This window comes from Megalops cyprinoides, chromosome 9, assembly GCF_013368585.1.
Source record: "Megalops cyprinoides isolate fMegCyp1 chromosome 9, fMegCyp1.pri, whole genome shotgun sequence".
Taxonomy (NCBI): domain Eukaryota; kingdom Metazoa; phylum Chordata; class Actinopteri; order Elopiformes; family Megalopidae; genus Megalops; species Megalops cyprinoides.
This window is the reverse complement of record NC_050591.1, coordinates 30,642,577-30,666,192: the sequence shown is the minus strand read 5'-3', so window position 1 is coordinate 30,666,192 and position 23,616 is coordinate 30,642,577. Positions and strand designations below refer to the sequence as shown.

The 23,616-nt window shown below is 43.9% G+C and overlaps 1 protein-coding gene across 1 annotated transcript in view; it reads left to right on the top strand.

Annotated features, from left to right (window-relative positions):
• b3glcta (beta 3-glucosyltransferase a) overlaps positions 1–23,616 on the top strand; it is a 62,292-nt gene that overhangs the window by 5,924 nt on the left and 32,752 nt on the right. Inside the window, exons 2-3 of the mRNA XM_036536829.1 lie at positions 6,793–6,839; positions 15,168–15,207. Of these exons, the coding sequence (XP_036392722.1) occupies positions 6,793–6,839; positions 15,168–15,207 (87 nt within the window). The remainder of the gene's footprint in view (positions 1–6,792; positions 6,840–15,167; positions 15,208–23,616) is intronic.

The window sequence follows — 23,616 nt, the reverse complement described above, 5'->3', positions numbered from 1 at the left end:
TAGCAGAGGAGGATATGTCTGAAAAGTGACACTGTGCATCTTGTCCATGTAACAGAAAACATGTGCACCCTGTTGTGTAATGAATTCCTTCCTCCCTCCATTGACCCAAATTGTGAACAAATTCCTGGGCTGAGCACACTGTATTGTTGGCTAGGGATTTCAAATTAAATGCAGATCTTAAATGCAAACTCGCTCTCTAATTGCCAATTTGTTTTGTTTTCCAAAACAGAAAAAAATATAAAGGGACATGCAAGTTGAATAGTGTTAGTGCTCTCAGTGAAAAAGAAAAAAAAAACTTTGTATATCTCCCTGCATTTGATGGGCCACCTGTGTATTGTGGGCTAATGTAAAGCAAACACAAATTGGCTCACTGTAATGAAATTCCTACATAAATAAATAAAATAATGGAAATGTTTTGCAAAACTGCTGAAGTGATGCTCCGCGTGAGACATGCCGGGATGGCATCAAATCGCTTTGGCTCTGGGAATACCTTCGCTCCTGCCTGCTTATCTGTCAGAAGCAGCGCTGGGCTTTGCCTGGGATTGGGCCATGGGGAAGCCAACCATGCATTGTTGGAATTGGAGAGACAGTTCTCATGGGAAACCAAACACAATATATGAACACAGCGGTGAACACACTACTCATGCATGTTGAACCATTTCTGATTTGATTTTTCCCCCTTCTTTCTTACTTTTTAGGCTCTGCAATAGCTTTTTATTCATCAGTATCTGGCAGGAAAGATCTATGATTGATCAATGAGTTCAGGAACTGTGCCTACAATATCTCCCGTTCTTTTTTTCTTCCCTAGCTGACCTCCTAGCTCTGTCCAGTACAAAGTAAATTTGTCGCAAACCACCATTCCCATGGGACCTGTTGGATTCTAATTCTGTGTGCATGGTACTGTGCAGGGTCTGTGGGCACCCTTTGGGCCGTAGAGCTAAAGCCGAGATGAAAAACCGCCCGCCCTACCCTTGCGCAGGAGAGAGAAAGGTTCCCCGCCACCATGAAGACACTCAGCTGTCACATCAAGCGCTCTCTGTCTGACTTTATTTTGTACATGACTGGGCCGCTAGCTCGAACATGTTAGGCTAAAGCCTTGTCCAGATAGACGCACCATCAAAAATTCTCTTTCTCTGAACCCTTTTCGAATTCAGAGTTGGCGAGGGGGGGGCGGGGGGGATGAATATGGAGCAGGCTCTTTGCTGTAGCGTTTTGCTACAGCCCTGTCAAGATGTTTGGTACATTACCAACAAGGTATTCTCCATGCGCCCAGCCGTGTCTAAACTTAACGTCTGTTTATTTATTGACGCCTCTCACAGAGCGTTGCCTGGCGGAACAGGTGCTTTTTGTAGCGGATGTTTGCTAAAGAAACTCCTGCGAACGGCTATGCTCCCATATGTGTTTGTTTGTAAGCTGCTGTTACTGATTGGAGGTTAGGCTATGGGAGGGGCAGAGAAGAAGTGTTAAAGTATGGCTGCTGGGGGAGCCTGTACCTGAGAAGGAGATTCACTGCTCTCAATACACTCAGGTATTTGCTTTTGGCAAGCGCACGGCGCGTTTTCTCCTGCAAGTCAGCAGCATGATCTGCTTCCCAGGATGCACCTCTGGTCATCTGTGCACCACTCATCCGGCTGTCAAGTTCCAACACCGTGCTGCCCCCTAACAAATCAGCCAATAGCCAGTGAAGCCAACTTTTACCCCCCTACGAATATCCTTTTCCCCACAGTGATGGCAGTGTAGCATAGTGGTTAAAGAGCAGGACTTGTAACCCAAAGGATGCGGGGTCGATTCCTGGCTCTAATGTAACGTAGTCCAATTGAAATATCTACAGGTAACGGAATCCTTTGTAAGAATTGTCCAGGAAGGAATTCCATGATCTCAGGTCTGTTCACTTGAAGTGGGGGGAAAGGCACCAGGCAGTTCTCTTGAGGGCATGAGAATTACTGTCTAAGCATTTGCCCAGTAGGCTGAGGAAGCCTTTTGCTGATTGGTTGTTGCCGTGAGGGGCAGCAACAGCACAGCCACAGAATCCCTGAGATAGTCTTTAAGCGAGTGAATTATGAGCTGCTTCTCATATGGGCTCAAAGAGAGGGGGGAGGCACAGGGGACGGAGCTGATGCGTCTGAGGGGAGCTGGGATACAACAGCTGAAATATTAGGTAATTGATACAAACTTCAAGGAGCGCTTCATCTCCAGAGCTACCCGATGAATTGCTATGGATGAGTGTTTAATTGGCAGAATGCTAGTGATGGTAACAGAACCTTTTCTTTTGAACAGGCTGCCCATCTGTGGCCCTCCCAGGCAGAGTTAGAAGTTGTTGAAATTGCAGTCTGTCAATGTGTTTCAAAAGATACATCTGATTTTTTTTTTTTTTTTGTATGAGCAGGGGAACAGGTTGATAACCTTGATACATCTTCATTATTTAGTGGTATCATAAGGTTGGAACTGAAGCATTGTCTTTTGATCTTTTCAGTCGCCAATCTTGTTCACCACTTTCTGACAATGTTCTATATTTGGAAAAAATAGTATTGACCAATATGCATGATTACTTTATGTCAAGTACTGTATGTAATTTGCAAAAGCGCTGAATTGCAGTGGGCACTGCAGGTACTGTTGGTTATATGAATATATTTATGGACAAATTGAAATGTGATTTTCTTGACAATAACAGTGTGTACATAAAGAATATGTGAATCTTTGAATTAGATTTTTGATGGATTTTGATGGAAGTTTGATTTCAATAACATCAGTAAGTTTTTATAACTCAAGGATACAGTCAACCTTTTTCACAGTTAAAAAAAGAAGGAAAAGATGAAAATGATTTCTTTTTAGATTTGCCTATCAAAGAGGGAAAATGATGTAACTGCTACACAAATGGGTTACCAATTAGTCAGTTATATTCTCATAGCTACTTTAACTTTTTGATCCAAAGGAATTTCAGAGACAAACTGAATTATCCAAAAAGTGGCTCTAGGAGGCTACATTTCGTCATCAGGTACATATTATTTTTTAAATCCTACCTTCCAGTTTAAGAAAAATATAACTAAAAATATGTTAGTCAAAGCTGAAGTTGCGCTAGTCAATGTGTGAGGCTGTTAACAAGCTCAGCTTATAGTTGATCTCTGGGCAATCCATTTATAATGAAAATGTTTTTTCCCCTTGTGGGTTTTCTGCCCTGAGCTGAACTCATTCATAGCCAGATTGACAATAGAGGTACTGATTGGCAGTTCTTCTCTGATTAACCTTTTCATGTGGAGTGACGTTTTGGATGTGCAGGTATCAAAGGGTTGCCAGCAGAATATCACCATTTCACTGATGAAGTAGGATGACAGAACATTTGAATCTGTCAGAATATATCATTATTATGAAAAAAAAAATGCTGAGTTTGGATCTTTTAGGAAGTCGGATTTTCTTTTTCCAGGAAAATGATGTGATCTTATTATATCCCAGCTACTGTAGGGGCTACCAAAACGGGAAGCGTATACAACCACCCCTCCGTCTACCTCAGTTCAATGCTGAAAATATTTTTTGAAACATTCAGCACATTTTGAGACTAGTTTTTGGAGCTTGGTGCCAAACTGTGCTCTCAGCCATGCTTGTGATGTGCGAAAATAAACTGCAGGCAGTGCACAAGCACCAACAAATGACTCTTTCCATGTCTCTGTTGGTCCTTCTCCTGGGACACGCATGAAAAGATGTCAGGTTTGCGACAGATGTAGCAGAATGCAGAGTGAACTTGGATGTATTCCTGAAGGATGCCTGTTTTTAAGCCAAGCGCTGAATTTTTAATCTGCTCTGACATAGACTCGGGGCCTGTATGAAAAAGCAGCCTGTCTCCATGTTGCAACAATCGTTCTGTTTTAGCATAATCCATCTGTGTTTTATGCAGTGTTCAGAAAGTCCCATTGTAATTAAGTGGATCAGCTTTATGCGTTTGCCAACTATTAATTAGGATTGATTTTTTTGGCTCCTTTGTTTTCGAATAATATGGGCGCAACAGTCAAATCTTGTACGAAACCATAGATGTAGGTGTGTAAATCGATAATACATTGTATTATGCCACCCTTTTCAGTTGTGCTGTAGTGTTTGGCCGTTTTTCATTTAATTATAGTGTGCCCAGGCGTCAGCTCTGTTTCATTCTAGCTTTATTAATACCCTATATTTGCCAGCTAAATAAAAAGTCTATTTATTAACACCTGATGAATTGCCATCGGCCATGTCTGTCCCTTCAGCAGATATAATAGACTTTCCTTCAGTCACACATTAAATCACCCATCCATCTCTGTAAGTTTGGATGGTGTATGCCTTCATTTAAAAGTCAACCCAAAAATCCATATCATTTGTGGAAGGATGCCATCTGCCCCCTTCCCCTGGATATTGACCTGCTGTGCATATATTTAGGACATCTGACACGCAGCAGTCAGCATAATCCCTTCGAGAAAAATCTCTCCCGGAGTATAGCGGCATGGTAGATCAAATCTCACCTGAAATGAGTAGACAGCATAGAATCCAGTGATTGGGTTGCTCTTGATCAGCTGGCTAAATGACATGTATTTCTTTTTTTTGCATCTCTAAAGTTAGCGCTCAGGACTTAGTAGAAGGCAGCAGTTTACCAATATTAAGCATGTTTTCCTTGAAAGCAGTATTTTAGTTCTGAAAATGTTGGACTCTGTTAACTGAAAACTTAAAATGGAGGGGTAGCTTTGAGATTAATGAGCCAATTCAAGAACATCTGAAGCAGCTACCGGAGTAGTATGAATTCCCAATAGCTTGTAGCTTGATTGTAGTATGTTTTAAAAGCAGTGTCCTCCTGAAGAGATGCAAAATGTAGGATGTTTCAGGTATTGGACCAACATGTTTCCATTTAAGATAAGTTGCATGTATTCCATTGTGTTGCTAGGCAGAATGGTTGTCACTGAGATGATGTTGAATAAAGACTTGTTGAAGCCTTTTTGAAATCTTTTTGAATCCTACAATTTGAACTCTACAGCTTGTAAATGCTGAATTACTGAGTTGTACATTCCACTCCCTTTATTTTGGGTGCTCCTTCTTATTTTAGCCCATGGTACAAAGACTGTTGTATTGAAAATCTCACAGAGTAAATGTATTCCTCCTGGCACACTGTGATTTATCAGGCTCCTAGGGCTAGGAAAAAAAAATTGAAATATATTGACTTGAAAATGGGTCCAGCGTCAAATCATTTGCCCTCTACAAGAGCTGATTGATAAATTGAACATGAAACATCCAAAAAAACACTGGCCCTGCATTTTGTGCTACTATAGACATCCTTTTAAGGATCATATGCTATTTACCTAGCAAGATATCACCATTATCTGGGGTGAAATTTTCTAATTGTTTTTTAATCACTGTTTTGGTCTCTTGGCCTGTTAGATGTAAAGACCCTGTGGGAACTATGCATCTGATTGAAGTCCCATTAATTACATTTGATACCTAATTCCAAATCCTTTCCTGACGTTCTGCAAAGGCATGCATGCCCATACATGCTGTGTGGCACACACACACACAAATGCAAAAACACTGACACATACACATATCTCCAAAAGAGATCCAAAGATGTCCAAAGATCTTGCACAGCCTCACACAGATCATGGTAACAGTTTATCTTTTTCAGTGTCTTTTTTTGCTGCTTTCTCATTAGATTCTTCTTCTCCCAGGAGTTTTCTGTATGAGGTTTGCTGTCCTGAGAGCGCCTATTCACAGTCCGTCGTCGTGATGCATATCCTGTGTGTGTAATGGCTATGTCTTGGTGGCTAAAGGTGGTGATTACCTTCCTGAGACCTCTTACATTAGTGCCATGATTCAGATAGAAATAAACTAAAAACATCCCCTGAGAATACTGCAGCATACACACTTTCAGATGGCGTGAAGGAACCAAGACTGTCACTAAACCGGTTCTTCGGCCGGAGCACTGTTGGTGCACAGCTGAAATTTCTAAACTTTGACTCATAAAATAAAATGAAAATGGTCACATTTTTCCATTAAAGAAAAAAAAAGCCTTTTTCTATTTCAGGGCAGTAATTACGGAGAATGCATTAGCTGAACATCTCGGTGTGGCACCCTGTGTACCAGCGTAGCTAGTCCTTTGTGAAAAACACTGCACCTCTTGAAAGTATAAGCCAGGCACATGAGATTCCCTGTGTATTGAGAGCCTGCAGGTGTGATCAATACCTCTCAATTTGTCTCTGATTACTACTTTGGAAAAAAAAAAAACAGGAAAGGAAATTTAATCTTCAAACCTCGTGTGCAGTAGTTACAGCATTAGTGCAGTAGTTGGAATCCCCAGCACTTAACTTTGTGGTTGTCAGGCTCTGAACTGAGTTGTCTGCAGATGCAGTTTAAAAAGTGCTATTATGTAGCTGCTTATTGACTTAGCATCCTCCTGTGGAACATTGCCCTCCTCCCTTCCCTCAGAATCAATGGCAATATAAGTGGATAGAGGCTCTCTGCATTCTCATTACAAACTTTCAGAGATGATTGGTACAGAGTGTTCCCAGAATCCAATACCAAGACACGTATCAAAGGGCAGAACACCCAGAGGCAACTCTAAAGGCCTCTCTCTAACTAACCTTTTACAAAAATTGGTACCCAATGACATTTCATTAACTTTGAACTGTATAGCCTACAGTATGTGTTGGCTAATGGGTGTGTGTGTATGTGTGTGTGTGTTTTCCTTGACATTGTCTGTAGTTTGATGGCATTGGCTTTGTGATTAGTCTCCAGTATTTATACCTGTCTCTGACTTTATCCTCTGTCTGTGTAATTTATTTGCAGTACTAATCAGCATTGCTGTCGGGGACTTGAAAGAAGGTGACTCGCTGGTAAGAACTGCTTTATTAACATGTTTACAGCTTATTTTAGAGTTGTTACAAGAGGGGGCTAATTTTTGGGGGGCACTGTAGGACATTTGGCTGATTGCTATACGTCATCATGCTGGTGGCTCTGTCGGTTGTGCTTTTCAGGCCTAATCAGGGTTGTATTTGTTGAAGAATCCAAATTAAGGCTTGTGGTTTTTTATTCTCTCAACTGTTGGCTTTCTTGAAGTCATATCATATAGTGTGTTCACAAGGATAAATTCTGTGCAGGGCCTCCATAGATTCACTGACTATTAGGCTATTGGTGTGGGGTGATAGTGGGCATACAGAATGAGATAAGTCATCCAGATAAGAAAAAGATCAGTGAATCTGTGCTTAAAATCTGTGCTTAGTATTTCACTCATGAACAGAGGCACAACCTTGGCAAAACTAGCACTTCAGAACATTTCCTTGTCCTTTCTCTGTTGTCAAGGGTCGGAGGAACTAAGACTCACCTCCCATACATTTCAGATGGAGCAAAAGCAGTGTTCATGGAGAAACCAAAATCAAATACAATTCCTCACAGCTGCACAACTTTAAATTGTTAAAAATAATTTAAAATATTTTTTGAAAAAAATTTGCAAGTGCTTACAGAGACATGATATAGTTATAATTGAAATGACTGTGAATTTGACACTGAAAGAAAAATGATGGTTGCAGATATGCTGCACTTATGGAATTTTGGAAGGTGATGGAACTACAGCTCTTCATCTGACTGATTATGATTCCCTGTGACCAGTACATGTCTTTTTTTTTAAAGGAAGCTTGCCACACCATGAAAGCAAAACGGCGAAAACAGAGTGGTTTGCAACTTGAATTACATCTAACTACTGTAAACTGTTAATTATGGAAGCACTACTTAAAAACCAACTGTACACCATTTCAACTGGCTTAATCTGTTTGTCTCATCTGTCTCATTAAGCATTTGGCTGGTATCCAAGGGTTGTGTTGCTAAGGAACCTGACATCACTAACGGCGTATTTTTTGTGCTTCTTGCTTTTATCTCTCCGCTCTGTTTTCCCTCACTCTGTCTCTCTGCCTTTCAGTAGCTTCTTTGGCTCTAATTGTCAGTGAGGAAAAGTTGACAGATGGAAGCGGAAATGCTTTATGTTGACGCGGGCTACCTCTGCGGTTATATATTCTCTTCTGATACAAGTGTCAGCCGCCTTTGTGTGGCAGGTTTCTCAGTTCACATAATCGCTTTTTGATCAGTATTTTATCAGTTTAGTGTGATGTGAGGGAAGAATGCATCAGGCAACAGCTGCACTCTTTGAATGCTAAACACTCTTCTCTGCATCGGCTGCTCTTCTGCATTTGAATTCAGGAAACAAACTTTTGACCAATGATTTCTGCTTCAAAGGATTTTCACGTCTCTCGGAAACTTGGCTTCTTTTAGTTTATTATTTTAAAGGTTTTTTTTCTCCTCTTCCTTGGTTGGTTACTCCTTGCCACTGATAAAGGAGTAGTACCTACATACTGAGGTGGCTTGCATGAGTGCTTTCTTGCATGGTGAGACAAAGGCTGGTGATGACAGCGTTTTTTTTCCTCTTCTTTCAAAACTGGGACGCCTTAGATTCATGACTGCCTGTTTTAAGAAGACCTCGCCAGAGTCGAGAATTCCAACACCCTACCTGTGGAAAGTTTGAAACGAGAGAGGTATTCAGAGGGCCGCCAGACCATTGGCATTGTGTGGCAACACAGCCCTGCAACATTCAGTGCCCTACCACGGACAGTCTCTGTGGGGGGGACCAGCTCTCCCTGTAATAACTTTTATATGGACAAAACACAGAGGGTCCAGCGAAGCTGCCGCTCAGCGGGGCTTTCAGGCTGGGGGTACCGTAACAGAAGCAGTAATAAGATCTGCCGCTGTTTAAATCAATAGGCTTCAAAGGCGAAACGCATCATGACCACATCCTATATTTGCCCAGGCTGTGACTGCAAACTCAGCCGGCACAATCAAGGGAATGAAATTATCCATTGGCTAAAGCTGCATGCCAGGATCAATTGTGCTTTGAAATTGAAGTCTCTCTCGTCTGGGATTTTTTTTTTTCTCTTTTTTTTTTTCAGACAGTCATTTCTATTCTATTGGTTGATTATTTGCAGCCAGTGAAGCTAGTTTCTTGTGACTTGTTCCTTGGCCCCTGTGCTGGGTTTGGCTGTGAGATTGAACAGAAGTCATGAATCCTTCTGTGGCAAAGGTCAGAGGAAGGGAGAAAAATGTTCAAAACCTGCAAAATTACATTTATGTCTGGGCTCCTGAGCATTTGGGATAGCACTAAATTAAGGGAAGACAAGCTGCATGAAACAGCACTCAGATCTGCCTAAAACAGCATCAAACAGTGAGAAATTTGTGCCATCAGACCCATTTCCCCTAAAACCTCTCCACCAGGTGTTTCATATAAAACATTCACAGGACTTTCACCTTACAGTGAACATTCCACATTTAAGGGTCTTCTCTGTCATTTACTTGAATGTCAGGTTGGTGTAAAGTATACTTACATTATCTGTGGCATTTCTGTTATATCTTATATGATTTGAGAAAATAAAGACGGTGTTATTATGACTGTGACATAAACTACTAAAAACCTCCTCACCACATCCCTATAAATGTTTCAAACAAAGATCAGGAAGCACTTCTACCAAGTGATTGGTTACAGAACACATTAGCTCCTAGGTTCTGATTCATCTGCCCCTCGGTGATCTTTTGTCCTTTGTGCTTGCAATTGGTTCACATTGTTTTGTTGCTTTAAACATAACGTTTCGACATTGGTTGACATCAATTTTGGTTGGTTGACAAAAGTTTGCACATTGTCATTCTGTGTTGTGGGAAATATCAAATCAAGGAGTTGCTATCATCTCAAGCCTCAATTAAGCTGACAAACACACGCGCACATAGTCAGTCACCCCTGTGGAGTGCAAATAAGAAAACTGAGCCAATCAGAGCGGCGAAACAAACCAGAGTAACCAACAGGAGAATACATGGCTGACGGGATTGACAATGACATGGCTGACAGAAGCTAAATTTACTCTCGCTTGTTTAATTGCCTCCATGACAGAACCAACAGCATCAAAAACCACAGCAAAAAAGAACACATAGAGTCTCTTCCACTTCTCTCATGTTAGAAGCAGAGCCTTTGTGTTTTCTGCTAAGCACAGAAGGTATTGCAGACTGGAGGCTTCTTGCTGTTGCTGGTGCGCTTTCATGTGCAACTCTTGCCTGACTTCTTTTGCAGTGTTCCCTTGCACTCATTATCGCTGGCAACTCTGAATCGATACCGTTCCCGCGTGGCTGAGAAGGCCGCGCGCTGATGCGATATCAGTTTTATGAGGGTTATTGATAAATTGGTGGCGTCAATCAATCATGCATAAGCTTCCGGAGAAATACGTTTTGAGGTCCTCGTTTGCATATTTCGATCCGTCTTCGTTTTTTAGACGGGCCCTTTTGAAATATTTATGGAATACATCTCAGAAAATAATTACAATATGAGGAGTGGGTCACCAGAGGGCCTGTTGGATGGTGTCTGGGGCCGGCTGGGGGGGTCATTCATGTGTTGTTTGAAAAAAGCCCAGAAAATCAAAGGTAGGAACAGTAGCAAGGTCACAGCAATCGGGCCTGATTGGATGGCGCTCGTTAAATAGCCCCAAGGAGGTGGACAGGTGTAAAAAGGACCCTAATTAAGCTCAGGCTGTGCCGTGCTTCAGTGCTGTCCGAGTATGAGCGGCTCTGAGTAATTTTCACGTCTTCAAATCGTGGCACAGGCGGAATCCCGCAGTGCCGCCTGAAACGTGTTGATGGGCGTTATGAGCCAAGCAGTTTTTTAGCCTCTTAAATTTTATAGTATCACTGTGTCTCTCTCTTTCTCTCTCATTTTCTGCTCCTTTTCTTTGACTCATTCCCCTTGTTTCTCTCTCTTCTGCTGTCTGTCTCTCTTTGTGTCTCACTCTTTCTCTCTCGGCTTGTCTGTCTCCCTACCGCAGTGGTTTTTAAGCTGCAGTGCCGGTTGTAAACTGCTCAAGGGAGAGCCGGTCAGAGAAACATGTCTTATTTGCTGGGGAGATTTGTGTAAGCCTCCGAGGAAGCTGAAGTTTTTCTGGAGTCGACGTGATCTTCAGTTTTTACCAGGCAGAGAGTGGGGCAGGCAAGGGGTCGGGAGTGCTGGGGTGGATCTTGGGGGCTTCTCCTGAGAATCACTTAAAACCACCTGTCACAGGAGATTACCGCGAGCCGTGCTCAGACTGAGCATCACCTGGCTGGCAGGATGGCGGGGCCCTAAAGGTTGCAGCTGAGCACGCTGCGTGGGGGAGCATTTTAAAACACACAGCTCGTCTGGAGCCTAAAAAACCCATCTGTGCCACTGTCTTTAAAATCAGTTACCGCAAACAGAAGCATGTTTGCGCAGAGACGGCCTTCACTTCCAAGCGCAGTTGTTCTGTGTAAAGCAGCAAAAGCAAAGAGCTTGGTTATGTCTTCTCTTTGGCAAATCCAAATGGAATTTATTTATTTTTTTTTTTTTAGTACTTTTTACAATATCTCTCAACTGGCCATGTAAGATTGTTTTGACATTATAAAATGACAGTCACAGATGAATGGTCGATTAAATTGAATAGTCTGTAATTTTGAAAGTATCTTCACTGGGACTTTTCATGGTTTCAATTGTGTGTCGATTATTGTGCTGTTTTCCATTCTTCCAGTAATGCGCCGTTTCCTCCAGGGCTGCATTGAAAAGACCCCTCGTTCTATTGAGGCTTTTAAATTGTGCTGTCAACCCACGGCAAGCACTGATAGGTGTTTGGGAATTCAGACATCGCTTCTCTTCACTTGCCTTTAAAAAAAAAAAAGCTATGGATGTAAATTAGCGTCAGCGGAATTGTTAGTGTGTAAAACGCGTTCACTGAGACAGACGGAATTGCAGGCCACGCGCAAGCGGAGGACGTGTGGTAGTGTCACCCTTTTACCCTCTGTAGTCAATAGTTGTCCCCTTGTCTGTTTTCCATGCGAGGGAGGGGAGATTGTATCTGTCTGGCCTCTCATCCGCTCGTAGGCCAGACACAGTGCACCTCCGTACCAGAGCTGCAAGGGACACAGTGGGGGGCATCTCTCAGCCAGGCTGTGCATCAGTGTGCTTCACCTTGATTTGCTCTGTAGCAGAATAATAATTCACCATTTTTCTTTTGTCCAGAGGCAGCGAGACATTGGAGGTGTAGTAAACCAGAGCTGTCAGCCCTCTCTTCTCTCTCTCTCTCTGTCTCTCTCACTCCGTCACTCCCTCACTCTCTCTCTCCTCTCTGTCTCTATTACTCCGTCATCCATCTATAAGAGTAATAAGTGGAAAATCATAAATATTCAGTATAAATTTCCTACCAAGGTTGTTTCATGCATTTTCCAGAACGTAGGTAATCTGTCATGTTCTGCAGTGGTGTCTGTGTTCTTTTTAAAGCATAAACTGGGGAAATGTTTGCAAATGAACATGCCAGATGAGTTTTATCTTCATGAAAAATTAACAGTACCCTATGAAAAACTAGTGGATATTAAATGGTAGGAAGAGTATATTCAGTAATGAAAAGAGGTAGAATGGTCTAGTAATTGAAATTAATGTGGATGTTAAAGTTAATATTGAAATATGTAACAGACTGTGGCATGATTCCAGGTCAAGCTTTTTGGCATAATATTAAATTGTCTAACTGCCATCTGTTTTATTTTTGGAATGAATGCGTGGGGGGGGGGGCTAAAAAAATGTCCTGTGCTGTCTTTTTTTCATCATCTCTGTCCTTTGAATTAAAATGTATTTTAATCCACAAGTCACAGGCACAAAGAAAATATGAACTGTGTGTGATCACACTGCTCTGTTTTAAACATGATAAATGGCAGGCAGGTTCTTTTTATTTATTGTGTTCCTGTTCACTAGTTAGACAAGAAAAAATGCAATGAATCAACACATTTAAATTCAGAATGTTTGAATGTTCCACTTTTATCTGTCTTTTTTCTCTTGAAAGTTTGATGTTTTTATTTTGTTTTGTGTATACCTTGTCAAACATAAGAACTGACAGACAATTTTACTGCTTTTCTTTCTGTCACAAGTGACTGTCTCCATATATTTCCTGGCATTGTAATAGTGGGTTGTATGACTGTGTTATATTATAGATGTCAAAGGCCTCTAAAAAGTACCTAGCTAACAAGTAATTCAGCACATTGAACCTCCTCACCTCAAATGCATTCCTGCAATCTGAAGGAATCAAAATGCAATCTTGAAGAAAGCCAACCCAACCCAACTCCAACTTCTGCACGTACAGTGTGCAGAGTATACCTTACACTGCCGAATCAGCTGATACTTTATTGTTAAATAAAGGGACTGGGATTTGTACCCCTTTTTTATCTCTTTTCTTGAAGACTCCCTCTGTTGACAAAAAAAAAAAAAAACATTTTTTGTTGCTGGCAACAGATGCATTTGATTTAAATCCATACTTCTCAGAGCACCTTCAGGTGCTGGCAGATTTCATCGCACTGATATGAATACAAAGCAGGGACCCAAGCATGTTATTCTCCTCCTTATAGGATCTGGCTGCTGCACAGGGAGCAGATGAAGGGAGAGACCTGTGGGCCCGTCTTAAGCCGCCGTTAATCCGGAGCCTGTCATTCACTGTTGGGTGCGAAATCAGATCAGGCCCGACCTGCTCTTCCGCGCCCAGGAATAATATTTCCCGCTCGTTTCGCCCCAGATTAAAAGCCTGTCCGCAGCATTCCGTGTGCGACAGCGGGTTGGATTCGTTCTTTGCGCTAGATTTTCATTTAGGCTGTGACTAACGTGATGTTGTTCTCATGACTGCTCATTCAACTTGAATGGATACACTTACGTTCTATTGTATTGGAAGTCTCTCTGGATAACAGCGTCTGCTAAATGAATGTAATGTACTGACTGAAGATCTAGTGACTGATGTGTGGTAGTATACTTGGCCTCCCTTGTCTATTTAGATTAACTTGTAGCAGGACTTGAATAGTGTTATGCTCACACTCACTGGTCTGGGAGTGTTGTTAGCCTGGTCTGGCAGTGTTGCTCATTCAACTTGAATGGATATACTTCTGTTCTTTTGTGCTGCAGGTCACTCTGGATAAGATCGTCTGCTAAATGAATGTAATGTAATGAAGTTTTACTCCTGGAATCCCCACCCCTTATCAGTAATCCTCCCTGTAAGGAAGGGAGTCCGAATTTCATTCTGTGTAAGAGTGGTGCCATGGCAACCGCAGGGCTTGGGTTAGAAGTTGAGGGAGGGAAAGATAATTGGAGGGTGTAGGGTGGTGGAAGGGAGCAGCACTGTTATCTGTGGGCCTTCCCTCTGTGTTTTAAACACAGGGCGTCTTGTTAGTCTCCGCCGACTCACTCCGCGCCGTGATTCAGTGTCTCAATTCCCAGGCGCCCGTAATGACGTGCCACGCGCAGGTTTGATGTGGATTTACGACTTGTTTAAAGTGTGCGCTCTACAAACAGTGGAGGAGCCAGGAGTGGAGTAATTGTTAGTGGAGAGGTATTCATAAATCAGAACGCGTCTCAGTGTACCGGCGTCCTCCCTTAGTTACTCCGCAGCCAGAGAGAACGTCAGGGATGAGACTCCCGCATTCCTCCTCTCCCCCGTAGATCGACTTGTAAAGAGGGGGTGTGAAAGGAGTAATTCTTCAAAGTTCCCGCTGCTGCTGCTGATTTCCATATCACAACACGGTTCCTGAAAGCCCACCCACAGATAGCTCTGGTAAGGCAGTCACACCAGCGTGGTAATTTAGCTGAGCACTCCAAGCAAGAGAGCAGGGACGCCCCAGGCTAGGAAAAAGAAGAAAAAAAATATATACAATTAGGAAGAATGCTTTTTAATGACATGGAGAAACATGCATTATTTGTTGAAACAGTTCGGATGAGGTTTTGTCTTAGAATGCAAGCACTTTTTAAACATTTATTGGAAGATGAGATTTTTCAGAAACTCAGGTCACTGGCGGAAAGGGTTAGGAAGAGCCTTTTTATTTGGGTTGGAAGTTTTAGCATAATTAGGTTATTGATAATTCCATTTATTTCAGATGAATGATGTATGTACTGCAGATTTGTAAGGTAAAATTATAATGCGTTTACTTGTGACTTTATCCTGTCATCCCTCCTTTGACTCAGCACATGAAGCAGTGCATCTTGGGTATTTTGAGGTTTTTTAATTGCAGTGTTCTCATTTGAACCTGGTTAGACTACAAAGTCCCAGCTATTTCAGTGCAAAGTGTGCTGTCAGACCCAGACTAAGGTCTCCTTCCTGTCATTTCAGGTCAAAGAGGATGATCAACGCGTTGATGAAAGACCCCTCCGTGAGTATATGCCTGCCTCTGGATTTTAATTGTGAACTCTGAGCCTGCCTTCTCATTCTGCTGATCACTGACAGTGCCGAATTTCCAAGCGGTCTCGCACACACACTGTTCCAGAGCCGTCTCCAATGAGCTCAGTCCTTCAGTCACTCTTTGAGGTCACTGTTAATTAACGAGGGCCACAGTTAGCTGTGTGGCATATGTGTGTATGTGTGTGTGTGCGCGCGCTCGCGTGCGTGCATGTGTGTGTGTGTATGTGTGTTTAATTTAACTGAGGCAATGCAAATAAGGCTAATCTAGCATGACATTCATTGAAATGAACAGATAACAGAAGCCACACTTCACAGCATGAGAGTCATGCATGCAGCAAAAGACAGTGTCTGCAAGGTACTGTTACTCTCCTCCCCTTGCCAAACGCTGCATACTCTCAGATGCCAGTGAGGGACCCATCCAGCATGAAAGCACATTGATCTTTATACTGTTTGCTTTTGCTTTTGCTTTGTGTGTGTGTGTGTGTGTGTGTGTGTGTGTGTGTGTGTGTGCGTGTGTGTGTGTGTGTGTGTGTGCGTGTGTGTGTGTGCGCAAGAGAGAGGGAGGGGAACATAGAGGGGCTTAAGTACACCATTTAAAACTTTTTGGTGAATGACTAAAAAAAGATGTTTTCACAAATGGTCTGTGGTCTTTGGTCATTTCCAATTGATATGCTCCTGAAATGTTCATTTCCTCAAAAAGGATTTCATTAACATAGACCAAAGCCCTTCACATTACAGGGTCTATCAGTTGCCGTTTCGCCAAAATAAACCGTCCGTCTTAAACATTTCCCTCACTGTTTTAGATTAAGTTCGCAGAGTGTGATGGTTACCTGATGAACCTAAAATGTTAACTGCTGAAAGAACCGAAGCGCATTGTGGTTTTTAATATTCGCAGAAGCGGCCTCTTCCTTTTTCTGTTAGTGAGCTGATGGGCAGAATCAAATTACTTTCCGGATGGTGGCAACACATTATCAAGCTTGACTTCAGTCCTCCTCCCCCCGCCCCCCATACCACCTCCCCCCGCCCCCCCAGGCTTCAGAGCACGCTGGTGTTATTGAAACGGTCTGCAGTAGAAGACAAATAAAAAGCTGACATTCTGAGAGTGTCTGTTGTTTGCTCCGCTGGGTGACCACGGAAACAAAGCCTGAGAAAACACTTGAAAGCCAGTTTGGCATGCCGTAATTTGCCGCCTTAACAGAGTGGTAAAGCAGAGGGAGGGGCAGTGGAATGAGACGTGCCGTCCGGAGCCCGGGGCCCGGTAATGCAGCACATCAGGGGACGGAGGACCGGACTCACAGTCAAGCATGTCCTTCAAAGGGGAAATGAATATGCAAAAGTGATACATGAGATCTGGCACTTGTGCTTAAAATCATGATCTATCTTTGAGCATCAGAGGGCAGTATTGGCATCATCTTCATATTCATCTTTACACTTCATTATTTAAATATTCATTTATTTGTACGCATATGTGTGTGTGTGTGTGTGTGTGTGTGTGTGTGTGTGTGTGTGTGTGTGCGTGTGCGCGCATTTGCATGCGTACGAGTTTGTTTTGGGGATCGGTTCGTGGTATGGCTCTGAGCTGCAGGCTGAGAACATGGAGGGGAGATGGTGAACTTCAAAGAGAGGATGGGGGAGCTGATGGTGGTGCTGAATGAAAAATGAGAGCAGACCACACAGGACAGGCTCCCGGGCGAGCGGCTTTGGCTTCAGCACACCCGCCAGGCCTCCTCACGTCCTTGCTGAGAACCCCCCTGGGGAGCTCTGCTGTGCAGGTGCGCGCACCTGTTAGTCACATGATCGTAAAACAAGATGGAGAACCTGTCTGAAATCTTCCCATTTATTACATTGCGTTACATTACATTCATTTAGCTGACGCTCTTATCCAGAGCGACTTCCAGCTCAATAGAACAGAAGTGTATCCATTCAACTTGAAAGAGCAACGTCAGACCAGGCTAACAACACTCCCAGACCAGTGAGTGTGAACGGTACTTAATTTTTTTCCTTCTTTCTCCATTCCCTTCCTAGGTCTTCCCAGGTAATTTCCCATTTATTGTATGAGCCATTAGTATTATGGGATTTCTTTTCGCTTTTATCTTTCCTGTCCCTCATCTCACCCAACTTTAATCACTGAAACGCAAGCCATTGGCCTATCGGGATGCAAGGGTATAAATTTATGCAGATTTATTCATGTGTTGTTACAAAAAGCACTGGAGAAGGATCCTTCTGACAAACTGCTTTGCGGAAATAGCGTTTTTGGCCATGAAAACGGATAGTGCTTAAGATGGAAGTTAGACAAGAGCAGCCAAAGCTGCAACAATCCGTTCAGATATCCAGTCAACATAAGGATATTGTTCCAGTGTGCAGGAATAAAAACGCTTACTTATCTCTTGACGGAGTCGCATCGTGAGCGGAATCAGCAAGATGGCAAATAAAGGAGCTACCTGATCCATAAAACTGATTAAGATTTTGAAAATAATTACGCACAGAGGATGACTTTGTTCATAGCTGCATCTCATTCGATATCTGGCCGGGAGCCGAGTTATTAGGAGGCTCTGCCGTGCCTCCCTTGGAGATTTCAGAGAAGGTGCTGACAGAGGCCATACAGTACACCCAGAGCTTTCCATTAGTATATGTAGCGGCATTAGATTGGCTAACATGTGTCTGACCATACATCTTCATCAGTGCACCGTGCAAGCCCGGGAGCCGGGAGCCCTTGTCTTCGTCTGCATCTCTAAGAGAAAAATCAAATACATCAAATTGCTCTTCCTCTGTCTTTTTCTTTCTCTCTCTCTCTCTCTCTCTCTCTCTCTCTTGCTCTCTCTCTCTCTCTCTCTCTCTCTCTCTCTCTCTCTCTCTCTCTCTCTCTCTCTCTCCTCTTGCTCTCTCTCTCTCTCTCTCTCTCTCTCTCTCTCTCAGTTTCAAAATTCAAGTTTGCACGAGCTTTATTGGCACACAAACACAAACACAGTATTGACAATTATTGCCTAATAATTAAAACAACACAATCATTAACTGTAGGATTGTAGACAGCAGTGACAGAAGTATTTATGCTAGTAATAAATAATGGCGATAGCTGCAGTAATAATAATAAAAAATCATAATGAAAAGTGTAAGCATTTGATTTAGGGTGCATTTATTGCCTACTCACTGTCCATCAGACTCTGGCAGACTCCACCCTGTCTCTGCTCTCCTGTTCAGCCGTAGTTTAGGTCCCTGGGTAAAAAAATCCCGGCACATTCTGCAAATTCAAAGCATTAAACACTGCTGGAGCAGGCAGTCCACATTGCTTGCAGGGATTTTATAGATAAACAGGGTCCATGAGGTCTACCTCAGAAATACTGAGTCTCTGTTGGGCGAACGCTGACGCTAAAAGGCCTGCAGTTTAAGATCTAATCATGAGCCCAAGGATTTTCAGAATTGGTTAAGACTGAATTGCCTTCTGAGCTTGAATTATTGATACAAAAGTAAGGGTTTTAAAACTGCCTTTAACGCTCGTTGGTCATTACCAGAGTTATCTTTGGGAACATGGACTGCAGCATTTTTAATGAATGTGATTAAAACCGCTGGCGGCCCTGAAGCTGAACTTCAGGTGCCGAGTCCGGGCTGCTTGGGGGTGTCCAGCACTCGGAAAGAATGATAATGAGGCGATTTGATTTTATTTTATCTGGGAAAAAAAGGGGAAAAAACGTTCCTTTCTCCCTTACTGTGAACACTGAGAGATATTTATGGCACTGACCTTTCAAGCCACACACTGAAAGTTAAGCACACAGCACTTTCCTGTTGACTCCTTTGCTGTGTAATTACAATATTTATGAATATGAAGGAATTTGGGGAGCATCATTTCTAAAATAACAGCCAATAGCATTTTGATGCATAGCATACGGAAACAGCCAGGAGCATATGTTAATACAGCCAGCTTGGTTAGTTTTCTAGATCAGTGAAGCTTCGCTCTTGTCAGGTTGAAAGTTGGTTGAATTTGTACCTTGAATGAATTTCCCATCATGTTGCTGGGTTTGTGATTAAACTCCGGCTTTATCTGCGGTGTCTGTCATGGTTGGCTTTGTAGAAACACTGCAAAGCTATTGTCCTCTTGCGTGCGATCTCTTCTCGAAGCGCGGGTTTTTTCGCGTGGGTGGTGGGGGGGGGGGGCGCTCTCGATGAGGTCGGATCATGGCGAGGGGTTTAATCTGTGGCGCCCAATGACGTGAGCCACTGGAGCGGGGCGGGTTTTACACGGAAACAGTTGGCACTGGGGCGAGGGGGTACAGGCCTGCCGCTTATGGAAATGAGCTATCGACATCCTCCCTTGCCTCGGCTGATCACTCACCGCAAAAAGCGCCGCGTCGCGGCAATGACAGGCTCATTGTCTCTCCGGAACAGACTAATAGCCCCGCTCACGGAGCCTCATCCTTTCTGGGGAAAAAAGCTCCATTCCTGCGGAAAGGCGGTTAGCGGTTCGCTCGCTCGGGGTCGGCCCCGTGCTGCGCTTTTTCTTGAGGGGCCACGGTTGTGCTCACTTCGAGGTTCCGTTAGTTTAGCTGTTAGTTGTTACTAAGTTTGCTGATGGCAGCAGTGTAGCATAGTGGTCAGCAGCAGGGCTTGTAACTGAAAGGTTGCTGGTTCAATTCCCGGCTGGGGCACTGCTGCTGTACCCTTGGGCAAGGTACTTAACCCACAGTTGCCTCAGTAAATATCCAGCTGTATAAATGGATAACATGTAAAAATTGTAAGTCAGTCTAGATAAGAGTGTCTGCTAAATGACAGTAATGTCACCTGCGTGCGGCACTGTGAGGAAGGATGTGGGACACACAGGTGTGTTGAAGTGAAGGTAATGAGGGTAATGAATGGCCGCAGCAGTCTGATGCTGATGGAAGTGACAGACCCCGCGTGAGCTGGGGGGGGATGGCCGCACCCTCGGCCACTCTGCCACCCACCTCTGAGGAAGTGTCAGCATGAGTTTGTGCCAGGTGGGTGGCAGTACCGCAGGGAAGGCTCTCTCACATGCACGCATGCAGGCTCACCCCTCTTTTACTCGAATGCTTGCACGTGCACACATGCACACTCACGCACAGCACGCTTACGGCACACAGACCTATATACAAACACACATGCATGCGCACATGCTTGAACCAATTATGTGCCCCCCCCCATGCTTATAATACAGTGCACACAAACACTTCCTTCTGTTCTACTTGAACTCACACACATGCAACCACAGTCGCACACACACACACACACACACACACTTCTGACTTGCAACTGCAAGATATACTTTGTCATACGCATGAATACTCACCCCTTTGCAGCACAAACACACACATGCGCACATAGACACACACACATACGCACACACACACACTCAAATTTGCTTTAACACGCAGAATTCCCGTTCACATGTTCTCACTCTGTCACACAAACATAAGGGCGTTTTATGACACGCCCACACTCACACCTGAGGCCGAGCGCTAACGTCAGAGCAAAGTCGTTAAAAAGTCGCTGTGTTTGCTGTAGTGGCTGTGGCAGCTGTTAACGACAGCGCTGCTCTGCTCCACCTGCTCATTCATCAGAACAGGACAGCAGTCGAGGATCCCAGATGTGCAAGGCACCAGCAGAAAAGCACTGGAATCGTTTGGGGATGTTTTCTCCCATATCTGGTCAGGACTCATATATCAGAGAGTAGATTGGGGTGCTTTTAGCTGAGCTCACTAACCATTCAATATAGAGTGAGGGAAATTCGGTTAAAAAAACATCAGGCTGGTATTCTCTCCGGATCCATAACCGGGCAGCATCCCGGCAGAATAAATCTCCCACAACTGCTGTTGCCAGTCTGGAGAGGAGGAGGGTCCTTCTGCGGTCAAAGGGGCCGCGTTCCCTTAAATTTTTGATTTCCATCACACGCGATATTTAATTCACAGCCTCGAGGCCACCGCACGGCGAGCGCCACAGAATTCTCTTCCGTGTGTCATTGAGAAGTGCTTTGCTGTGTCTTTGGCACCGAGGCCGCCCGTTTTAAATCGCCCGCTATATAATCCGATTGATTTATTGATTGCTTACTTTTGCCTGCAAAGGCCAGAATTAGGAACTGGCTACCGGAGTGTAAGGAGCTGGCTGTGGATGGAAGGGAGAGAGGGAGCAGGAGAAGCAACGGAGGAAAGGGGAGGAATGTTGGAGGATATTTCTCCCTTGTCCTCCCCCCGATACCATTACGTCCTTTGATGATTAATCGAAGCCTATTAATGCCGAGGCTGAGCCAGTGGATCTACCCTTAATGAGTTTCCTTTTTTTACCCCCGTTTCCTGCCTGGGTTTGACATCACAGCTGCATTATCTGCACAATGAGAGATTGGCACGTTGCTTATCTGATGTTTGCACGGGGGTCTGAGGCAGCTGTTATTGCTGAGCTGTGCAGTATCAGGTGACTGAGAGGGAAGCAGGGACGTACCTGGTGTTTTGAACGCGCGTGCACACACAGTACACACACACACACACACACATACACAGTCATGCACATCCGCAGATTCATCTGTAGGTCGTTTGGAGGTGGTTTTGGGGATGCCAGGGCAGAAAGCAGAGCGCTTATTCTCTTTCTCTAAGCTGCTCTCTCAGGGGCAGCCCGTTGTGGATGGACACGCTGAGATTTGCAGGGTAAATCCCCTCATCGGCAGGGCCCGGAGATCAGTACAGGCATTTTGGTGGAGGATTGGGGGCGGAAAACAGAGGCGCCAGCACTAAATCAAAACGAGATGACAGTGATACAGTGTCTCGCCTCGACCCCTGTGCTAATATCATAGCACTGTGCAGGAGTGGGTTCAAGAGCAGTAATTGAAGAGGAGGCAGTACTTCCAATCCTGTACATGTCAGCTTGTTCCTCTAGCTCTCTCCCTCTCTTGCTCTCTCTCCCTCACTCTCTCTACCTCCCTCCTCTCTCTCTCGTGCTCTGTCTCCCTCTCTCACTTTCCATCCCTCTTCTCTCTCTCTCCCTCTCTCTTCCTCCCTCCCTCTGTCTCTCTCTCCCTCTCTCTCCCCTCTCTTCACCGCTCCCCGAGGAAGATTACAGAGCTGTCGCCAGCCACGTCAACTTGTTTGTGTTTTGAGCAACGGCTCTGTATTACTCAGCACAATTTGGGGAAAAAGGTCCTTCACAGTAAGGGAAAAAAAAGACACAAATCCCTGCCAGTAATATTTATGGCATGCGATACTCCCTTTATGACTTCTGCTTGCACAAATACATAAACGGCCAATTAAAATGTCCCTGCCACGGAGGAGCTGTAAATTAATGTGCTTTCTTTGTCCGCCTTTGTTTGAGCGCTGTCTTATTTTGAGCCACGAATGAGACAGAGAAACGTTCCTGTCACGTTGAAAACAAGCGCTGTCCGGCATTCTGCCGAGTCATGGGCGGGGACGCGGCGTCCTCGTGTTTGTTACCTCTGCATTGTTTCTGTTTTAAAGGTCCCCCCGTGTTAAATTGGCAGGGCTCTTATGCGGCGCATAAAACTTTATAAGACTGTTGGACACATTAAAGCTTATGGGATTTTAATGAGTGGGTGTAATTACCTAGAGCAGCGTGATGAAGCCCGCCGAACGATTCGCTGAGCTTAGGGAGCTGGGATCGTTTTTTGGCCTACAGAGTGATGCGCCGTGGCACCGCAGGAATTAAAAAAGACCCTTAATGAACTAATTAACTTCCTTATATCCTTGTCTCCGCTCGCCCCATTTGAGCGGTGGTGAGAGGTTTGGGCCTCGACCGCGGTCACCGGTGTGAGCACTTGGTAGTCGCTGTCAGGCCTCACAGACAGGTGTACCTCTACAACTGCGCCAGCGGATTCCCGGCAGTCAACGGCAGCATTGGTCAAACAACTCCATTATGGTGACAATAATGATATTCATTACAGGTCAGTAAGAGTAAGGAGTAAGACAGCTCTGAGAGTAATAGTGGCTGTGAAATGGCATTTACTGTGATGCGGTGCCAAGCAACTGCGTACTTTCCAGTGCTCCACCACCTATCGAAAAGCTGTGGATTCTTGCTGGTATTTCGAGTGTCCTGGTGCTCAAGCTCTCAGTGAGCAGCTGTATTGTTTTGCTGGTGCAGAACCTGGCAGATGATACATCACCACAATGAGAAGGAACATGCTAATAAACTTGTTTGCTCACAAAAAATAACAGAAAAGGTTGAAGTATTTTTCTCTTTATAAATTACAATATTTCTGTAGTGTATATTGCATTTCTAAATGTGTTTGCCAAAGAAGAGTTTTGCGATGTTGCAAATTGCAAAAATCACCAAAAAAGGATTACTTATTTTGTTACTCGTTTTTCTTTGTTTAGCCATTGTTTTGGTGTTTACTGCAACTTGGAGTGTTGCAAAAGTTTGCAAGAGATTGCAG